This window comes from Oryzias latipes, chromosome 7 (assembly GCF_053564925.1).
Source record: "Oryzias latipes strain Hd-rR chromosome 7, Olatipes_Hd-rR_3.1".
Taxonomy (NCBI): Eukaryota; Metazoa; Chordata; class Actinopteri; order Beloniformes; family Adrianichthyidae; genus Oryzias; species Oryzias latipes.
The window spans coordinates 12,746,898-12,769,014 of NC_136243.1; the positions used below are offsets into that span (position 1 = coordinate 12,746,898).

General features: G+C 39.4%; 1 protein-coding gene across 22 annotated transcripts in view; it reads left to right on the forward strand.

Moving 5' to 3' along the window:
* Positions 1-22,117, forward strand: part of hspg2 (heparan sulfate proteoglycan 2) — a 130,433-nt gene that overhangs the window by 59,783 nt on the left and 48,533 nt on the right. For all 22 annotated transcript variants that reach the window (XM_023956855.2, XM_023956856.2, XM_023956859.2 and 19 more), the window contains 24 exons: positions 1,215-1,334; positions 1,564-1,695; positions 2,000-2,144; positions 3,828-3,985; positions 4,071-4,211; positions 4,290-4,453; positions 4,531-4,710; positions 4,808-5,004; positions 5,321-5,468; positions 6,886-7,013; positions 7,164-7,250; positions 7,355-7,410; positions 7,600-7,661; positions 7,754-7,894; positions 9,524-9,697; positions 9,940-10,119; positions 10,204-10,322; positions 10,422-10,533; positions 12,861-12,974; positions 13,132-13,259; positions 13,369-13,455; positions 21,072-21,139; positions 21,277-21,341; positions 21,411-21,551. In XM_023956855.2, coding sequence (XP_023812623.1) covers positions 1,215-1,334; positions 1,564-1,695; positions 2,000-2,144; positions 3,828-3,985; positions 4,071-4,211; positions 4,290-4,453; positions 4,531-4,710; positions 4,808-5,004; positions 5,321-5,468; positions 6,886-7,013; positions 7,164-7,250; positions 7,355-7,410; positions 7,600-7,661; positions 7,754-7,894; positions 9,524-9,697; positions 9,940-10,119; positions 10,204-10,322; positions 10,422-10,533; positions 12,861-12,974; positions 13,132-13,259; positions 13,369-13,455; positions 21,072-21,139; positions 21,277-21,341; positions 21,411-21,551 — 3,047 coding nt within the window. The remainder of the gene's footprint in view (positions 1-1,214; positions 1,335-1,563; positions 1,696-1,999; positions 2,145-3,827; positions 3,986-4,070; positions 4,212-4,289; positions 4,454-4,530; positions 4,711-4,807; positions 5,005-5,320; positions 5,469-6,885; positions 7,014-7,163; positions 7,251-7,354; positions 7,411-7,599; positions 7,662-7,753; positions 7,895-9,523; positions 9,698-9,939; positions 10,120-10,203; positions 10,323-10,421; positions 10,534-12,860; positions 12,975-13,131; positions 13,260-13,368; positions 13,456-21,071; positions 21,140-21,276; positions 21,342-21,410; positions 21,552-22,117) is intronic.

Here is a 22,117-nt window from a genome sequence, read left to right on the forward strand (position 1 = left end):
AATATAAAAGAAATGGGATACTTTTCATTTTTTTCACATAGAACAAAGGTATCTCTAAATGCATTTTTACCTAAATAAAAGAAAAAGTCTGTCTGGAAAAATTCTTTAGACGAATCTGTGTTCCTATGAAAAGGTCTAAATTTAAATTACAGTACAGACCAAAAGTTTGGACACACCTTCTTATTCAAATTAATGGGAAGGTGTGTCCAAACTTTTGGTCTGTACTGTTTTTAAAGGTTATGTAAGGTCAAGTAGCTACAGGTAGTTGCCAGAGGATTACAACAGTTATAATGTAATTTAACCAATCACAATCAATAACATATTCACAGTTTTTAGAAAGTGCTAGGGGCCAGATATTACTGATTTTATGACAAAGGCATGTGGGCCAGTAAAAATTTGAACGTAGGCCGCACTTGGTCCACAGGCCGGACTTTGAACATGCCTGTTCTGTATTAACAGAGAATTAAAAGGCCTTTATCATGCTATTCTTAAGCCCTTCAGCGTAAACTATATCCAAATACATGATAATATATTACCTTTGGAACACTAAATATCAACTTTTAAATGAAAAATTAGTTATTTTCCCAGCTAATTTTCCTACCTGGAAGGAAGACTACTGGATCTGAGGCACCGGCTTTCAGTCGGTGTGAGTGTCGCCCATTTCATGACGTCAACCTAGAGCCGGCCTTGGCAGCATGTCTGCATTTCGCCCACGAAAACAAACATCTGAACTTTCGCAAAGATTAACAAATTCTTAGTTGGATTTGATATGGTCATTCATGTTACAGAAAGAGTGTTTCAATTACAGAAATTTAAATTCAAATCCATGAAAATATTTCAACAACCAAAAGCCAAAATAAGTACACTTTTTGGTATGTGGTATTTTATTAACCAATACTTTTTTTTTGGTTAAATTAACAAGATCAAGGTACCTGCAAAAAAAGCCCATACCCTACCAGCTACAGCAATGCAAATGTGTCCTCTGTAAAGGACATTTCTAAACCTGAATACCTCCTGACCACTGGATACTACTGAATTACCTCATTTTGGTATCTACAGAAGACATTTGGGGCTTTTCAATGTTACCAAATGTGAAGGGGTGGGGCACTGGGAATTGTAGTTTAGCTGGGTTTTTATTCACCAAGAAAAGTATTGTTTTTCCTGCCCTCAAAATTTGTACCTATATTACCTGAACAGCTTTGCATGCTTTTTAGGCACTCCATCACCTTGTGAGCCAAATGAGTTTAGGTGTAAAAATGGCCGCTGCGCCCTCAAGCTTTGGCGCTGCGATGGTGACAATGACTGCGAGGATAATTCTGATGAAATGGACTGTCGTAAGTCTGAACTCTGTTCTTTCCATGAGCTGAAACAACAATTTCCATCTGTATTTTAAAAAATAAAGGGTTTTTTTTCACTGACATGCTGAAAGTGCTCATTTTTGTGAGCTGTTACGTTGTTGTTTATGATTACCAATAAGACAACCCTATCTGACAACTTGTTTCCCAAATCGCCGTCCCAAAATATCAGACGTGTCTTTCTGTTTCTATCTATTCATCACTGCAGCTACCAAAGGCCCTGAAGAGCAGTGCGCATCTAAGCACTTTGAATGCGTCAGTGATCGCAAGTGCATCCCAGCTAGTTACCAGTGCGACGAAGAGCCGGACTGTGCTGATCGCTCTGACGAGTACGGCTGCAGTAAGTCCCACTCCAGCAGCTGGATCTTTGTTTTCTCTCATGAACATTTCAGTCTTTTTTTTTGGCACGCATGCTGTGACAGATTAGCCACAGCTCTTGTCAAACATCTGTTGAGTGAGAAACATCTTTTTCTGATAGACTCATTCGTGAGAACTTGAAGGAAATTCTCCATCCATACTTGGGAGTTAGGTGTCAGGCATTTATGTTTCTTAGCCGGGTAGCCAAAATGTACTCACTTAGCGGCTCTTATTTGTGCATGAATAGATGTCTTGTTTTTCTCTAATATCCATTTGACACTTTTTAGCCCCTCCCACTGTAACAACCCCACCAGAGGAGTCCATCCAGGCTGTACGGGGCTCAACTGTTATGTTCACCTGTCGGGCTGTTGGCGTTCCAACCCCAATGATCACCTGGAGACTCAACTGGGGACACATTCCTGTGAGTGGCAGGTGAGTTGATTTTCTTATATTTGGCTTAACGTATCAAAAATCCGCCCAAATTTTGTTAAAGTGTTTCAGAGTTTTTTTTTTCTCTTAAACACGGTCCTTGGGGGCATATCTTCTGTACCATATGTTAATCGCACCATCATCAAGCTCTTTTCAGGCCCAATTGTCAGGGATGCACCAGTTTTTTGCTATTGTCACACTGCGCATGTCACATGCGTTGTAGGATGAGCTAAACACGCAGTTTTGAAAAGACATTTAGCAGATGCTGTTCACACTGGACTGTTGCTACCCAATTCTAGCACATGAGTTGGCACTAGAGTTGGAAAAAGCTTGGTGCGAAATGTCAAAGTGGTGCATATCTTGCAAATTATGCTCCAGGCTTTTTTTTACTGCTCTTTTCCGATATCTGAAAGACTTGGTGTTATACAATTCCGCCAGGGAGCAATCAATAATTTCTCTCCTCCATGATCAATTTTTTAATGGTTCTGTGAATTAAGGTCATAACCAAATCCGAGTCCCCGATCGGTCAAAGTTCATCTGCAAAATGCATGTTCAATGGACACACTTTTTGTACTAATAGACAGAAAATTGTCTTAACGGCCAGAAACACCCATGTATGCATGTTTAGATAGACCTTTCCTTCAAAGTGGTTGTTCGAACGTGCGTTGCGAGTCCAGTGAGAATGTAGCATTATAGTAAAGTTTGATAATGAGTAAGGATTATATGAGGGTTTTTTTTATAATAAGCACAGGAAAAGGTCAAATAATGACAAACATACAAGAAATCTTATAGAACATAAAGCAACTCTGCTCTGAAAAACCCTTTAACATTTTGCTTATGAGTGCAGATTTTGAGAGAAAAAGAAAATAAATGAATTCTGATTGTTTATGAACCAGCTTGGAATAATCTATCAATAATAATCTCTGACTGTCGATCAAACTGATATTGTCCTTCAGTTGTCTGATAGTTAGAGCATTGTTCCCTCTGTTGTTCCCTTTGTTGAAGTTGGATTACAAATGTTTTAAGAGCTGTAAACCACCTCACTACACACTTCATACACTTTTCTCTTGAAAGCTGAAATGTATTCTGTACAGAAGACATAGCACGGAGGAGACTAATTGACAAGGTCTATCACCAATCAGGATGCAGAACACAATGTGCTGCAAAAGCAAAAACAAAAAAGTGAAATTGCACTGAAAAAATCTGTGAAATACAGACAAAAGGTGAACAGTGATATAGCTAGGGAACACTGTACATTTAATCTTCTGGAAAGTCTTTGAAGCTGTAAAAATTGTTTAGTATAAAGAAATATTGTGGATTGCTCTCCTTTGGGAAGGAATTCAGCTGCTATATTGGGATCAATGTATCCACAGAGCCTATTTCCCATGATTCCTCTGGGTTTGTGTAGTCAATGCTGCAGACCAAAAGCTTCATTTTTTTTAAATGTTAATGTCTGTTTGCAGCTGTGCATGTTTAAACTCTGGCTTGTGTCTGAACTAGCCTTGTGATTTTAATTAGCGAGAAAGCTGTGATGCGCTGTGGTTGCAGAGCAATCAGTGTGAGTTCGTCCTGGTGTGTGTGCGGTTAGACAATTACAGTGGAATTCTAAGGATTTTTTTCTTCTCCCAGTCTGTGAAAGTCAGAGGCCAGTTTACCAAGTCAAAATGAATCTCTTTCATTCCCCAGGGTTTCCATGAACAATAAAAATGGTTTTGGCACCCTCACGATCCGTGATGTGAAGGAGTCGGACCAGGGGGCGTACACATGCGAGGCCATCAATGCTAAAGGCCTGGTGTTCGGGGTCCCAGATGGAGTGTTAACCCTGGTATCAAACCCAATCCCAGGTATTTACCACTATCAATAGGTACAAGCCTTTCGGGATCACCAACACGGGCTGTAGCTGAACCCCCCCATCCCGCACCCTTTCAGGCAACTGCCCTGATGGTACCTTCAGTGTGAACGACCGCTGTGTGCCCTGCTTCTGCGCTGGAATTTCCAAGAACTGCAAAAGCGCTGGGCGCTACCGTGACCAGATCAGACTGCGCTTCACTGATGAGGAAGACTTCAAAGGCAAAAAATGAGCTCCATACTCGAAAGGTATTTGTGGCCCTGACCTTGAGGACTGAGAGAGCTATGATTTGCCTACAGGAGTGAACGTCAGCTACCCCTCCAGGCCCAGCACTCCCCCGCTCTCCTCCACCCAGCTCCTCATTAAGCCAGAGATGGAGGAGTTCCAACTCGTTGACTTATCACGGCGTTTCCTCAACCTTGACTCCTTTTGGACTTTGCCTCGCCAGTTCCTGGGGAACAAAGTAAATATAGTAATGATTTATATTGTCTGTTTTGAAAGACTAAGTATAACCCTTAATACCAATCAATACATTTTTAGATTGATTCCTACGGAGGAACCCTAAAATTTAAGGTGCGTTACACCTTGGCTCGAGGTCTGTCTGAGTCTGTGGAGAGGCCAGATGTCATTCTGGTTGGAAACGGACGCCGGCTTGTGTACCGCAGAGGCCAAAGCACCCCAGCCAATGTGGTCAACCAGAAAGAGATCCGATTCACTGAAGTAAGACCAAGTTCTGTCAGAGGCTTTGTATCAACCACAAATGGAGAGACAGATTGATCACACAGCCGGTCAATCTATCTGCCTCTCAACCTTTCAGGACAACTGGCAGCACTCGAACGGACAACCCGTGAGCCGTGGCGAGCTGATGATGACTTTGGCTAACCTGGATTCCATCAGCATCCGCACCATCTACGACAACCACATGGTCAGTGTGGCACTCAGTGACATTGTCATGGAGACCACCACCACAGAGTTCATCTCACTAGGTCCTGCTAGGGATGTGGAAGAATGCAGGTGAGGAGAGAAAACAGAACTTCCTTCTCAAAAACTGTCCATTACTTTTGTCTACATTCCTTAAAGGTTGGATACTTATTTGTATAAACAACCACACAATAGTAAATATCTATATTTATTTATTGAGGGTTGGAGGGGATTTTATATCAGAAAAGTGAGAACAAATAATGGTAATGTGCGTTTGTTTATGGCATGTTGATGGTGTTTCTGCTTCTGTGGCTTTTCCTCCTCCAGCTGTTTCCTATTCATGATATTACTTGCCTCTTGGTAGTAGATTATAACCCTGCACAATGATGCTTATGTTTCTCGTTTCCAGATGTCCTGCAGGATACACGGGCCTGTCTTGTGAAATTTGTTCCTCCGGTTTCGAGCGTGTCCCTGGTGGCCTTTATCTTGGCACCTGTGCAGGGTGTAACTGCAATGGACATGCCACAGACTGTGATCCCATCAGCGGAAACTGCTTGGTAGGGTCCACTTGGCTGGGTAGTCTGTGGCAAATAAATGAGAAATGGAACAATTTTACAGTACGGCAGCATATAACAGGAGATGTTTTGATGTCTGTGAGGTTAATCTAGACCTGGCAAAGATTAAACCAATTTCAAGGATAAACAGCGTACAAATTTGAAAAAAAGTCCAGTTTCTGTAAGCTGTAAAGAAAAAATGCATAACATTGAAATGCCTTGTTTGAAAAATGGTCCTTCTGCCAAAATTTAAATCACTGTAATCCATTTCTTCCTGTGGTCCTTAGAGATCTGTAGGTTATGTCTGAATTCCCTATTACTTGCTTCACAATACTTTGTGCCCTATATGGCATTTTCACCATTTTGTAGGGGTTGTTTAGGGGCTGTGTCCGAATTCCTTCACTACTCACTACATAGTGAACTATATAGTGCGTTTACCACTTTGTAGTGCTGTCCGAATCTACAATTAATAGATCAAGTGCTGTAGAATTTTCCCAGACGTCTTTGCGAAAAACCAGTGTGCTATCCTAGGCACTTTAACATTGGGAGTTGGGTCATCTAGACCCCACAAGACGGTGCGCTGAACCTTTTTTCTTCAATAATCTGTAATCTTCACTGGTATCCATGGATTACATGAAATCCTCTTCAACTTTATCCACCTTTGTCATGGTAGGGATAACACGTTAATATAAAGGTGGGGTCATAGGATAGCACAAAGGTTAAACAATTTTTTTTACATTACTTTGTATGAGTCATCCAAGCTGTCATCATCAGAACCCTGTGGATTCATAAATAGGATTCATAATAGTTTTCATAAATAGTTTTTTTGTAAAATGTTCCTATTTATTTGGAATTTAATTCTGCAAATAAGTATTTGGGATTTATAAAACACACACTCACATATATATATATATATATATATATAAATACATTTTTCTGAGTTGCATTGAAATCCATGGCACTGGACTTTCCCACACTATACAGTCTTTTAGAGAATAGTGAAGGACTTCATAAATAGCTATAATGTTGGAGCAAATATCTCTAATGCTTTATATCTTGTCCCTTTCGGCTTGTTAAACATAACTCTTGCAGAAAAACAGGAGTTTGATAATTTTTTTCTGTTAAAATTAAAATGAAATTAGCTTGAAGTGTCCGACTGTCCAAAAATGTATAATTCTCCTTTAGCATGTTTGTGCTAATGTTAACTTCTTTAGTGGAAAAAAAAGTCTACCAGTTTGAACTATCTTATTTATTGTGGCAAACAATGATGTAAAAAAGATGGTTGCTAACACATGAGAGACTTTATGGTGGAAAAAATGAGAAAAGAATAGACTGTAGTCTCAGAAATCTCAACGCCTTCATTTTCAGATGTTTTGAACTTCATTGTAACAGAACGAGCTGTGTGCTCTCGCCCACACAGAGCTGCCAGCACAACACAGAAGGCCCTCAGTGTGAGAAGTGTCGCCCCGGCTACTTTGGTGACCCAGGTCGGGGTCGCCCTGATGACTGCAAGCCATGTCCCTGTCCGTACCCGGAGACCTCACGTCGGTAAGGCTGTTGACTACAACATGAACAAATATATATGAAAACACGGACAAAAACCCTGGGCGCTTATGCATTCTGCACATAATTCATTTCCCGACAACATAAATCCTCATTCTGTTGCTCAGGATTCCTCCCTTTTGTCGAACTTCCCAGGTTTTCTGACACCTGTTTCCTGGACATCGACCAGCAGGCCACGTGTGACGCATGCAGGCCTGGATACACCGGAAGACGCTGTGAAAAGTGAGCATAAAGATGTCAGGGCCTCTATGACAGTGGGAAGAACTGCAATGCCACATTGAATGTTACTAACAAAAATATGCACCATTTTCTAAAATCTATTCCAGGTGTGCACCTGGTTACCAGGGTAACCCCCTCCTACCAAATGGGAAATGTGTTTCACGTGAGTTTTTCTTCTCAAACACTTGGGGTTTTTAGAGTATGATTAAATGAACAGAAGCTCCTTTCTGAGCCGGTTTAATGATTACCAGTAGGTTTTGTCACATGTGGTCACTGTTCTAGTATGTGTAGATCTCCCAGGTACACTTTCCTCTCCACTTGTCAGCTTTTCTTTGTTTCACTCCCCCTGCAGAAAGTTCTAAGTGCGATAACAGGGGAACTGTCAGCTCCAGCAGCAGGCCCTGCAGCTGCAAGGTATGGATGCAACCATTTCTCTAAGACGGGGAACCGCAGGCGTTCCCCGCAGATGGTATACATATGTGCTTGATTCTGTTTGTGCATTGCAGAACAACGTGGCAGGCGCTTCGTGTGACGAGTGTAAGCCAGGCTTCTTCCATCTGTCTCAGGCCAACCCCCAAGGCTGCCTCTCCTGCTTCTGCATGGGTGTCAGCAAAACATGCGCCAGCTCCACTTGGAGGAGAGATCAGGTGGGATGCCAAGCAAAGACTGCTTAAAGGAGCAGTCTATATGTTGAATCTGGTTTTCAGTTCCATTGAATCTCTTCTTAATCCCTTTTTTACTCTGCCTGTCCTTACTCCTTTTTCTAATCATGTTGTTTCATAGGAATGGACTTGTCCCAGTATTCCAGGTTTGGCAACTCAGAGTTGTGACTTGAATTTAAGTCGCATTGAACTGTTGTGGACAGGGACAAGGACTTGACTTGACCTTTGAGATATTGTTTTTTTGGTGTTTTGTTGGTGAAAATCATAAACATTTCCCCAAATATTTGCTCAGTCAATCAACCAGTTGTAATTTCATAGCATTTCCATGTAAACACTCAAAGTGCTTTACATAGCAATAAAAGTCAAAATCACATAATTTTGGTCTTAGTCACAACTGCCCTCACGGTTGGATACGGGCTGTCTGAAGGCAAAAAAATGTGCAAACCTATACGCAGGTGGCCTGCAGGAAAGATCATAGTCATAGGTCGCTGAGTTAGCACGTAAGGCAAAAATGTTCATACATTTTTTTTTCTACAAAGAATTATTCAACCAGCAAAAGTAATGATGAAGTAGATGAAATGCACCCGCACACCCAGTGCATGCAGCATTTGCACGAGGTCACTAAAGAAGCAGTACCTTACTAATGACTAGAGTGTGGCGTAAGGACAGCGTACGACAGCATCACGTCACATCATTAGTCCGTGCAACTTACATTATCCTTACAAATACTCCACAATACACTTACCACATGCTAAACAATCATACGATCCGATTTCATAATGTCCCTTGTAGTGGCCGCATGAACCTCAAGTAAACTTTAAGACACACCTGACCTCCCTTTAAGATGCAGCTACTCTTCTCTATGACCCCCCATTAGCCCAAACAACCCAAAAATCTGCAGTACCCGTTCAAGTCAACCCTCCATATGGGTGCAAATGACTACGGCTTTAAACTATGAACTTAAAAATGGAAATAAAAAGAATGAGAAGATTTTAAGTTTTGATGTCAAATTGTGAAAATAGAACACCTGTTTTAGCTTTTCAGTACAGAGACTTGGCTAAATCTTAAAGAGTGACCTGTGAGCATCTCTGCTGTATCTGCAGAACAGTTTTACAGAGAGGACATGAGATCTTTTTGAGCGTGGGATGGGGGCGTTATTTTCTAATGACTTCCTTTAGTGAAAAAAACAGATGAGGGATTTAAAAAAATTACTTTGCAAAAAATATTCAGAGGTTTCTTCCAGGTGAGTGAAGAAAAGTCTTCATTAAAGAATAAATGATTGTCCATCCACCAGCCTTTAGTTGATGCTCAGTTTCTTTCTGATGTGCATTTTATGTGAAATGCTGGAGAGCACATGTCAGTAAAAAAAAAAAATGAAGATGATCTTTGTTGTTTTTTAGTTTAAGAAGGGCAAAAAGTCCTCCGAGACACCTGTTTCTGATTTGGAATCCTTGCAGGAAGAAAAGAGTACATTCAAACGATGATGACGACAGGATGTAGCATGAAATGACGAATTTGAAGCCTCATTGTAAAAGCACAAAACAAAATCAAACCGTTGATCGGCATTTCTTCCTTTTGCCATTTTTGTGAAGGTGCCTATTGTCTGTGTCTCAGGTGCGAGGAGGTGTGAACGGCCAGCTGTTCTCCCTGTCGAACAGGGCCAACACCAACACTATCTCTGAGGGTATCTCCCAGAGGGGCCCTTCTGAGATTGTCTACCGCTTCTTCACGAGTCTCCCTGACGACATCTACTACTGGAATCTGCCTGAGAGCTTCAGAGGAGATAAGGTGAGAGGAAGTGAAGAAAGGAAAATACAATCTGTCAAGTGCCAGGCTTTTTTTTTTCGTTTTTGTGTTTTGCTCGGACCTGCCTCAGCATGTTGTCGGGTGAAGAGGCTCCACTTATCCACACGGCTTTGAGTTCACAATCAGGCCCAGCATGTGTGTCTTGTGACTCCTCTCTCAGCAGGATGGGGTGAAATGCCTTTCCACCATTCAGCTGTTGAGATGACCCTGTTTGTTGTTGGCAGGTGACTGCCTATGGCGGGGAACTTCATTACACAGTCCGCTTTGAGCCTTTCCAGCGCTCACAGAGTGTCGACAATCAGCCAGATGTGGTTCTCCAAGGAAACGATATCCTCCTGGAATACTACCATCCGATAAAGCTGATCCCACGTGTAGCACAAACAGTAACTGTAACCTTCCGAGAGGTATGAGTTTGAACGGTTAAGAGAGTCGTATGGCTACACATCTGATGTTTACCTGCTAAACTTCTGCTTTTCCGTTGCAAACAGTCAGCTTGGCGTCGCTCGGATGGGCAGCCGTGCACACGGGAGCACTTGCTGATGGCTCTGGCTGACGTTGATGTGTTCATGATTAGGGCCACCTATGCAGACAACCTGGCTGAAAGCAGGTATTGTGAAATCTCCTAATTAACCAGTCCTTCATGTTTCTTAGTAAAAAAGCAAAATAAGTATTTTTTCCTTTTTCTCTTTTCATGTGTTCCTGACAGTATTTCAGATGTCCAGATGGACATTGCCGTTCCTCACTCTACAGGTAACGAGGTGGCTCTGGAGGTGGAAGAGTGCGCCTGCCCTCTGGGATACAGAGGGCCATCTTGCCAGGTACATGCACTGAAGGCCGTGTCACACAGCCACTACATACATTTTGCCCATACTGCACGGATGCACATTGATCCTACATGAACATAAGTGGAAAAATTGAGAAAAGTTGTGTACTTTCACCTGTGTGAAAAGTCCATGAGACATCTGTGGAACAGTCATGGAAAGACACAAATTTGAGAATGCGTATCGCAAAAATCATGCACAACTCCGTGAGATATAATAATTGAGTATAAACTGTATAAAATACGTTAAAAACGGCATTAGCAACCACAAATTTAAAACAGCTAAATACCAAATTTCCGTGAGGACCCGTCAGCAGAAATCCTCAACGGACATCTGCGCACATGGACAAATGACAAATGCAAGACACACAAATGAATTACGTATATCACTCATGTGTCACGGAAGACCAAAATGTCATACATGGAAAATGCACAAAATGTAAGTAGTGGCTGTGCTACATGGCCTTTACATTAAATGTTATAAAAGGGTGATGACAATAGTGCTTACTTTTAAAGAAACCGATAAATTCCAATTTAAGAGACGACCAAATTGCTAACATTGACTTCAGAGTTATTTTTGACACTGGGCTTTTTTCTCATTTCTTTTGGCGTTTGTTCTTTAAATTCTAATTATAAAGATTAGATATTGTTGTTGTTGTCTTTTAATTTTTCTCTCCCATTTTGTTAACACATAAGAACCCTGACACATTTTATCCTTAAAAATTAAATGATGTAGAATATACCACAAACCAAAAGGACCACTGATATTTATATTTTTATGTTACACTGATGTCACCATGGGTTAGGGATCCTTAGTTGCAAATTAACCCTGAGTTAATTGTATAAAAGGTAAAAAGCAAAATCTCATTTAGGTTTTTTTCAGCTCAGTTCTTCTTATATATATTAAAGGAAAATGTAGGCTGAGGATCTATCTGTCAGAGTAATTTTCTTCCTCTGTGGTTCTTTCGTGGAAAGCCCTTATAGCTGTTTCTGAGGGTGTTTTGAAGTAGGCAAATAAAGGAGAAGGTGGTTAAGTTTTATTGTGTTTTAACTTGTAAAGCACATTCTAATGGAAGAGCTTTACGTTGTAGGGAGAACATTTGCTGTAAAACAGCTGCACCACGATGTTAGTCTAAAACCTTACTTATGGATACGTTCATGCTTTGATAGTCCGGCTCACTGGGTTTGATCGTTTAGAAAAAGTAAATAAATTTCCACACCTTTCATTTTTCACACCTGGTTTGCTTTCACACTGCAATCTTGAGAACAGACCAACCAAAACCCCACCCCCACCACACCCTGTAAATGTCACGCAGTATTAACTGCTGTTTGTTGAGGGGGGGGACATTGCTCAAACCGGAACTGCACTAACCTAGAAGGAAGTAGCATCTTTGGTAACATCCTTGACTTTACTTTCTTTCTAAATAACATTTGATTTGTACCTTTCTCTTCTTACTTCACCACATTTAATACAAAACTAATTTGTAACTGTTGCCATATTCTTCACCAAAATGTAAACCTAACTTCTAAACCTAGGCTTTCCCCCTGAAGGATAAAGCGACCTGTTAGGCTACGTTCAACTGCCATTGACAATGCACTTTCAAGCAACCACTTCAATAATAAGTCTATGTAAACGAACGTTTTAGCGCATTTCGGGCTTCCGTGTTCAAAACTTGTGTTCACATGTCGCTAGGCAAGTTTCGACGACCATTTTCAGACTCTATGTAAAAATTGATCAGCCATACGAGTGTTAAGAGTTAAACCAGGTTGACATTTGACCAAACTCGGATTTGGTTGTGACGTATGGATGGTGACCTTTTTAGTTCAGGGAAGTACCAACCGTTTAAAATTTGGTTGTGGAAGAAAAATTAATCATTTGAGTTCTATGACACCAAGTCTTTCATATATTGGAATAGAGCTTTGAAAGAAAAAGCCTGGTGAAATATTTGCGTGATTTGCATCACTTCGACATTTCACACAAAGTCTGTACCAACTGTAGGTGACGGACAAGCGCTAGTATCGGGTATCAACAGTACAGTGTGAACACCATGGGTTAAATTACCATTCGAAAGTGCTGGTTTAGCTAACCTTCTCAAAGCCATTACTTCTACGCTTACACATTTCCACTTTGCTAACTAGCAAAAACCGAGCTTGCTAATCAACTAAATTCGCCCGTTAGCATAAATCAGTGTCTGCCACACATATTTGATCCAGTATTTGTTCTTGACGGCACTTAGTCTACGTTTTTTTTTGTATCAAAACAAAAGTGCCTTGCAGTCACTTAAGTTTTTTCCTTTTTTGTTTTTTCCATGCTGGAAAATGCAGGAATGCGAAGTAGGCTACTCACGAACCCGCTCTGGCATTTACCTGGGAACCTGTGAGAGGTGTGACTGCAATGGCCATTCCAGCAGCTGTGACCCGGAGACTGGCAGGTGTCTGGTAGGTCACAAGCTTCTTTCCTTACTCTGTAGTCTTTGCTAGCATAAAAGGTGGCTTTGATCTTTCAGGCAAAAATAAATTGTATTTTCGACTGATCCAGTGGAAACACGTGTTTGACATTAGTAGTTGCACATACTTCTTTTTTTGTCTTCTGAAGCAATGTCTTCATAACACTGATGGGCAAAGATGTGAGCGTTGTCAAAATGGTTACTATGGAAACCCTCTCACGGGAGACCCCCAGGCCTGCCAACCCTGCCCCTGCCCTGGAACCACCCCTGCCAACCAGTAAGTTTATGTCTTATTTTAGTATTGACTTCAAACTACTACAACCTATTTTTTGAACTAATAAGTTTACTGCCATTAAACGTGGTCATTTATTTTTCTTTTTGCACAGATTCTCATCCACTTGTTATATGCATTCTGATGGTCAGCCAACCTGTGACAACTGCCCCCCTGGATTCACTGGTCGGCGCTGTGAAAGGTAGGCAATGTTGCCCTCTGTTTTTTCCCCCTCTTTTTTTCTTTCAGTGGTCTGACTGTGCTCAGTGTGTGGGGCTGGCTGGCTTGCAGTGGGGGCTGGTATAAGCACCAATTGGCTTTATTCATAAGGAAATGTATCCAGGCATGTCTGTGGTTTCCATCTCTCATGCTTTTCACTGCAGCTTGGAATGAGTTACGTCAAAGGAGGGATGGGAGATTGAAGAATTATGCAAGCAAGTTTAATCCCAGAGTTTTGTATTGTGCCCTGTTTTTTCCATGCCATGGGGAGATTATTTGATTTGGAAAATGTAAGGCCGTTTGTCATGTCATAGTTGTGGAAAAGGCAACTTTACTGGAAAACACTGTCATCTTTCGGATTTTGAAAATTGTTTTTCCACTGACAACTTAAATTAGGTCTTTCTTTTTCTGTCCTTTTACCTTGTGTTGGTATGAACACTCTCTGCTTCGGCTTTGTGCTTTGCTGGTAGTGACGTTGCGAGGTGTTTATCTGTCTGCGCACAGATGGAGAGTATTTTCTAGGTCATAAATGTAAATGTGGCATTTATGAAGACACCTTATCTGGCTGGGAAATCTTTGCCACAGGGAGGGCAAAGATGACAAGGTGACCTGGGAATAAGTCATTCGTTGTGATGTATCGTCTCTGCCTGCACCACTCTGACTGTCCTGTTTTGATGTTAAGAGAAGAAAAACTTCCTGGGGACAAATGCGAGGACCCAATCCCAGCAAAGAACAAAGGTGCCTTCCCACCAGTTGGATGTGGAGCTGAACCGGTTTTCAATTTCAGCTGGGAGATGGAGGCAGTCTCTTCTGGGAGTGAGGAGGATGATGGCGCTGAGGATGAGGACGTTGATTATGTGACAAGTTTTTCCACAGAAAGTATGATTGTTGTTCCTACGCGGGCTCCACTGTCTACAGCTTCCCCACGACCAATGACAAGCTCAGCTGAAGCTGAAAGGGAGAATGTTTCACCAAGCTTCACACCCAGCACCGAGACCAGACCGTCCAGCTTTCAGCGCAGTCTTCAGGTTCTCCTCAAAAACTTTAACCAGCGCCTAAGCATGATAGAAAGCCATACACTTCACATGAAGAAAAGCATCCATAATATGGAGGAACAGCAAATTCATCTCAATTCCAAACTGCAGGAGCTAATTAGGATTAGGTCAATCAAGGAGAAGGACAAGGAGATGGTTGAGCTCCAGAAGAGCTACACAGACATGGACTCTCGTCTCAACCGACTGGAGGAACGGCTGGAGATCCTCATCGATGGGTTTACAGCCCTTGCTCAGGAGATGAACAAGATAAAAAAAGTAAGGCACATTGGCCGTTCAGCTCAAGAAAAGAGGCCTCTATCTTTGGTCACCACAATCCTTGCTGTCACACTGTGTCCATCAACTCATTCTCCAATCAGAGTTCCTCCAACTGCAACACCACTCCAGAGAAGAGCTACGGTACCCCAAAGCATTCCCACTCCAGGTCTTCCAACAAACAAGCCCAACCATACCAGTAAAAAAAAGCAACCGTCAGTTACAAAGAAACGATTGGAAACTCCAAAACCTCAAACGGTGACAAGATTATCCAAAAATCGTGGAGGATTGAGGCCAGGAGTCCAGCCAAATAGCACCCAGAAAAAAACCAAGCCTGTGTCACATACAACAGCGAAACCCAACAGGAAAAAAACTGACAGTCAGAAGCCATCTATGACAGACAAACGTCCTTCAGCGTCAAAACGCAAAGAGACTAAACAAAAACCAGGAGCTACTAGGTTTCAGCTGGAGCCTCCGTCTCATAGGCCGGTTCCTTCATTGAACCTCCAGCTGCATGAACAGCCAGAGCAGGCCGAAGGTTCAGACGCACCTTTCCTGGAAAAAAAGCCTTTAAAGAAACAGTCAAAACCACAAAGAGGAAACTCTGAGCAAAACCGCAAAAGGTCAAAAGATTCTGCCAAAAACACATCTGCTGCAGGAAAGCCAACTAGAACTGCTGTTGGCAAGAAGGAGAAAACAATAACACGGAAGACTTCTGCAAAAGTGAAGGTTAAGTCCAGCGCAGGCGTAAAAATGACGCCAACATCCAGGAAAGCCAAGGCTACCAATGCCAAGGAAAGCACCAACAAAAGTCACCCTAAAAACAAGTCTGAGTCTAATGCAGATGCTACAGACTTGTTGAACCTCTTGAATAGACTCAACAAGCCTGCAAGGCAAAGAAAAAAAATGACAGATACTCTTCATATTCTCTTAGGAAGACTGGCTATTCCTATTAAAATCATCCCAGATTACTAAGGAACTCTGTTTTGTTGTAAATTTTGGTAACACTTTATATTAAGATTCCTTAACAAGCTTTGTTAACACATTAACAAGCATTATAAATTAATTTATAGGGTGTTAGTAAGACATTTACTAGTACAATAAGTCTAATAAGGTTTATTAAATTACTTAGTTAACACATTTACAAGCATTATTATTAGGATGTTTTCAAAATGCTAGTGATGCATTTACTGATATTATAGGTGCCTAACAAATGTGTCAGTGTTAATAAGCTTAATAAGATTTATTAACAACCTTTGTTAACAAATTAAGAAGTATTATTATTGTTTGGGGTTCTAGTAAGATATTTATTAGCATTATAGATGCCTGACACAAGCCTAAGTGTTCATAAGCTTAATAAGTTTTATTAACTAACTCTCTTCTTTCTCTTTCGGCTTTTCCCATCAGGGGTCGCCACAGCGAATCATCCTTTTCCACCTCACTCTATCATGAACATCTTCTACCCTAACTAACGTAACAAATTAATAGGCTTTATTAATGTGTCAGATGCTAGTAAGATATTTATTAGCATTATAGATGTCTTGCAAATACCTGAAAGTGTTAATAAGATTTATTAACATCTAAAGTCAGACCATTGTCTTCTAAATCCATATTACTAAACTGCTTATAAGCTTTACAAATGTATTAATTAACTTTGTTAATAGTTTATTAATTGTTTTGCAGCACCCCATCTAAAGTGTGGATGTTTTTTACCACAAAAAACACAAAGCATAAAGATTGTAAAAAGAACTTTATGACATTAAAACAGACTAAACATACACAAATCGTTCTGTAAAAGATATATAAAAATTCAATTCAGACAAATAATTTTTTTTTAAAAAAACATATATACTGTTGTTGGATGACTAGCATCATAGCTAATAAGGATAAACTATTAGCATCTATCCTGAGTGAAACATTCATTGCAAATCCCATCACCAGGAGACAGTTCTCTGCATTCAATGCCAACAGCATTCAACCACATTTGCCTTGCTTCAAAGTCCACAAGAAAGTTACACAAGCCAGTAATTTTTGAAGAACGAAGACAATAAACCTACAGGAGCCATGCTAAAGCTAACACGCTAACGACCGACCGGTGCAGAATCAAAGATGGGCGGGGCTTTTTTTCGTCACCTGTGTGAAAGCAAAGTCTAAGAGGCCATTCAATTGGCTGAAAGTGAGCACGCCTGCTTTGCTGATGAGTTTGATTGACAGATTCATTAGCCAATGGTGACATTAGTTAACCTGCCCATCTTTGATTCAAAATCAAAGATGGGCAGGTTAGCGTGTTAGCTTTAGCATGGCTCCTGTAGGTTTATTGTCTTCGTTCTTCAAAAATGACTGGCTTGTGTAACTTTCTTGTGGACTTTGAAGCAAGGCAAATGTGGTTGAATGCTGTTGGCATTGAATGCAGAGAACTGTCTCCTGGTGATGGGATTTGCAATGAATGTTTCACTCAGGATAGATGCTAATAGTTTATCCTTATTAGCTATGTTGCTAGTCATCCAACAACAGTATATATGTTTTTTTAAAAAAAATTATTTGTCTGAATTGAATTTTTATATATCTTTTACAGAACGATTTGTGTATGTTTAGTCTGTTTTAATGTCATAAAGTTCTTTTTACAATCTTTATGCTTTGTGGTTGTTTGTGGTAAAAAACGTCCACACTTTAGATGGGGTGCTGCAAAACAATTAATAAACTATTAACAAAGTTAATTAATACATTTGTAAAGCTTATAAGCAGTTTAGTAATATGGGTTTAGAGGACAATGGTCTGACTGTAGATGTTAATAAATCTTATTAACACTTTCAGGTATTTGCAAGACATCTATAATGCTAATAAATATCTTCCTAGCATCTGACACATTAATAAAGCCAAATAATTTGTTAAGTTAGTTAATAAAACTTATTAAGCTTATGAACACTTAGGCTTGTGTCAGGCGTCTGTAATGCTAATAAATATCTTACTAGAACCCCAAACAATAATAATACTTCTTAATTTGTTAACAAAGGTTGTTAATAAATCTTATTAAGCTTATCAACACTGACACATTTGTTAGGCACCTATAATATCAGTAAATGCATCACTAGCATCTTGAAAAATCCTAATAATAATGCTTGTAAATGTGTTAACTAAGTAATTTAATAAACCTTATTAGACTTATTGTACTAATAAATGTCTTACTAACACCCTATAAATTAATTTATAATGCTTGTTAATGTGTTTACAAAGCTTGTTAAAGAATCTTAATATAAAGTGTTACCTAAATTTTTTTACATCATTGTCTGATCCATAGTACGCGACAATTTTCCGCCATGTTGGGTTATGTTTGTGAATGGCAATGATGCCTCTTTACTGAGGCCTTTACAGGTGCTATAATGACAATTTGTGATAGTAAAATCCTCATTTTACCATAAACTTGACCTGGACATGCTTACAATCATGCTGGAGCAAGCTGAGAAAATCTATCATAAGGGATTTGAAAGATTTTACATACCGGTAAATGTTTTCTCCTTTTTTACCGATACCACATTTTTTGGCCATACTACCTCAAACTCAACTTCAAATGTGTCAGTAAAGTCACTCACTTCACGCTACACATGTTATCACTGTTTGGCGCCACACTTCTTGACTGGAGTTTTTAAATCCTGGAATCAATTGGTTTTGAGTCTGCTAAAATACCTATTGTCCTCTGATATTTCCCCATAATTGTATCATACATGAAGGTCCAAAGTGGAGATGGAAGGTTTTCCTGTAACGTCAGTGCTAACTGTTTGCTGTCTCTTTTTTTTATTTTTATTAAATATTTAAAGTGAACACTTTGATCTTGCTGTTGCTATGTTACAGTTTCAACCAGCATGTAAAAGTTTGAAGAAAAAATAATTTACTTTTGTGTCTTATTGCATAAAAGGAATTTGGCTGCCGTTTTATCCCTAAACGACACAATATATCCATAGAATAGATTATTTCGAGATTGAGTTTGGGACATTTTTCTCAACCAATTCATAAAATATTCTTCCTCTATTTTATTTTCAACACTTCCACTTCCTTCCCCTCAACAGCAAACTTTGAATGTCATGATTTTTAGTTTTTGGTCTTACAATACATAAAAGTGTCAGTCATTACTCAAACTATGACTCTTTGTATACCTGAGGACATCTGATCATTTACAGTTGATAAATTAAATGCTAGACAAATGTTGTCTGTTTAATGAACAGAAATTTATTTTTAAACACGACAGAACACAGTAAAATTAAATTAATACAAATATTAGGTTAAAAAAAATAAAAAAATCTATAAATCACAGACTTCATAGACTGTAGTCTTTTTTTTCCAGCTGCATAAAATGGGAACATTTATTTTTCTTCACAATCAGCGTTATAAGCTTTGACTTAAGCTAAACTTTTGAAAAACTGTGCTGTTTATGTTTTTATTATTTGAACTTTTGAATAGATTCCAATGGTGTTTGCTATTTAAAGTGTTGGATTTGTAGTGCGTGCTTTGTAGTTAAATCAATGAAATGCTGTGAAATGTAGAGTAAGACCATAGGAGTAAGTTTACTAAGCTTCCTTAAAGCCCGTCTTTAACATGGAAGTCCTCTTTGTTGGCTGCTGACCTGTGGATCTGCCAGAATCCAGGTGAGGAAAGACTGCATTTGTCCCTCCAAGCAGCCTGCACAGATTTGGTGTCAGCCTTTTCCTCTGGTGGCAGCACTGTGGTCGTTGCACTGTTTGGCCTTTTTCCCAGCGTCAGCACTGCCTCTCTCCTCCTCGGCATCTTCATCATTAAGTTATCTTTATGTCTGCTTTTTAAAATTTTTATTTACCCAGGAATCCTTTCTGCCTTTATGAGTTTTCCCTTCTTTGGTCTGGTGCTCTGTATCTACATTATGATAATTATTATGTTTCAGAAATATACATTTCTTTGTTTCAGCTTTGTAACACTCGGTAGAGATGGAATCAATGTCTGCGGTTACGGTGAATGCCTTAGCATTCATCCATCTCTGGTGAAAAAAGTGTTAAAAATCTGTTTTTTCCTTTCTTAAAAACTGTTAAGAAAACAGATCAAAGGCTGAATCCCTTTGACTTTTCTTCTATTTGGGGGGGGGGGGGGGGTGAACATGAGGACAGCTTTTCTATCACATGATTAGATTTTATCATAAAAAGATAACTTATGTTCAACTAAAAATGTATTTTGAAAGATGATTACAAAGAAAAAATCTGTTTAAATGTAAAAAAGTCATCAATCTTTCTGCTAAATTGTACATGGAATAATATTCAATGAAAAATGTCAATTCGAAGTTGAATTTAGCTTTTCAGATCAAATCTGATTGGTCTAAAAAAAACTTGAATTGTAGGGATATTAGAGAACATTTGATGGGCTGTTCCATCACATATCCAGGTGCCTTTGTAAGGCATAAAATAAAGTAAAAAAGTAAATAAAGTGAAACTTTTTAAAACAGCAATTAATCTTATTTATAGTAATATTTGGATCAAAATGCCACAAGGAAAGAAAAAAGCAGATCAGAAGACAAATACCTGTCTAATGTTTGACAAATCCCAAAAAGTCTTTGGACAAATGATGTATGAATTAATGGGACAAATGTTAATATTTTCGGAAAGTTGTCATTATATCAAAAATAAAACTGCAGCATTTTTATTTTTCAAAGGAACCACATGGTACTGGTTAAACATGGCGGTGGTAGAATAATGGTCTGTAGATGCTTGAGAACTTTCAGAACTAAAATGACTTATGATTGACTAAACTATAAATACTTCTCTCTAAGGCCATTATATAAAACTGATCTGCCTGTTAGATTAATGAAAAATTCCACACAAAAAAGTAATACTTTCTACTTTTCAAGCTAAATGTGATACAGCAATGTGACCTAATAGTGACTTTATCCCATTTCAAAAACCTCTACAGAAAGCAGTGAAGCTTTCTCATTACACATATAAAAGAAGGAAATACTTGATTGCAGCTGTCATAATGGCAGACAATTATTAAACGTAGGCACAATTATTTTTGTACGGTGGTTTTTACAGTTTTTACTCTTTTCCCCCCCCCCCCCCAAACTTTAATTAGGGAAATCATAGTTTTTAGAGTTACAAAACTGCTTCTGTAAGCAAATAAGCCATAAAACAACAAATTAGAAAGTAGGGCAATACATTATTTAACATCAATACATAAAACATACGGATTTATTTCATTCTCCAGCTCACAGTTTTCTTAAGGGTTGAACTTTAACCTGAGATTAAAATATTGCACATAAATTCTCTTATTTCTCTAGATGTGCCCAAGGATACACTGGAAACCCGCTTACTGGACAGAGGTGTCAAGTTGAGAATTATATTAATGGTAATCTGATTTTTATTTCTGCAAAAATGTCTCTTGTACTCTTTTTTTTTTATCTTAACATATACATTTAAGTTTTGATGAGTGCTTTTTAGGTTTCATGTAAACTAAACAAGATCTTTTTTTCGTGCCTTTTCAAGGTAACTGCTACAACTGTGATCAGACAGGAAGCCAAGGCTGTACTGGTGGAACATGCTACTGCAAGGTGAGACGAGCGTCTCGTTTGTGTCTTATGAGGAAGACGCTGTGCGCTCAGCTTTTGTCGTTGAAATAGATGAACGTCGAAGGTTCATCCTGCTCCAGCTGCAAGCCCGGAGCTTTCCACCTTCACCAGGATAACAAGGAAGGCTGTCTGTCCTGCTTCTGTATGGGGGTCACCCAGCAGTGCTCAAGCTCGACCCACTACAGGGACACTGTGAGTTTAACACAACCATCTGACGCAGTTATGCTGCCTGTAGGTTAGGAATTACTAAACTTTTAAGGTCATGTGTTGGCCCATGACTTCCACTGTGAGGCATGATAATTATCAAAAGTGCTGTAACTGGAGCCAAGTCAGGTTACCCAGTAACCACATGGTTTTTGGGGGGTTTTTCATTGCCCAACTGCATTGATGATGTAATTTGCTTGGGAAATCACTGTGGATTTAAAATGGCTTTTATCTTATTTAACTGCCAGTCAAAAGGTAATTTTGTAAACAATTTTAAGGTCGAACATATTAAATGTTTTGGAGAAAATATTTACCTTCATTTAAAAAATAATCTTGTGCAGCAATCTTTTTTGATAATCCTGAACGATTCAATTTTTTCTGTAAAGTTTAGCATGAGAGTAAATGGAAACCAGTTTGGTTTCCTGGAGAACTGCATTTATCTTTTATTTTCAAACAAGCTTCAATCTGGAAGTCTGGTGATGGTTTGGTTTTTGGAGTAGATGAGGTCCCATAGAAATTTGTTGCTTACATTTTATTAGTTTGCATAGTAAAAA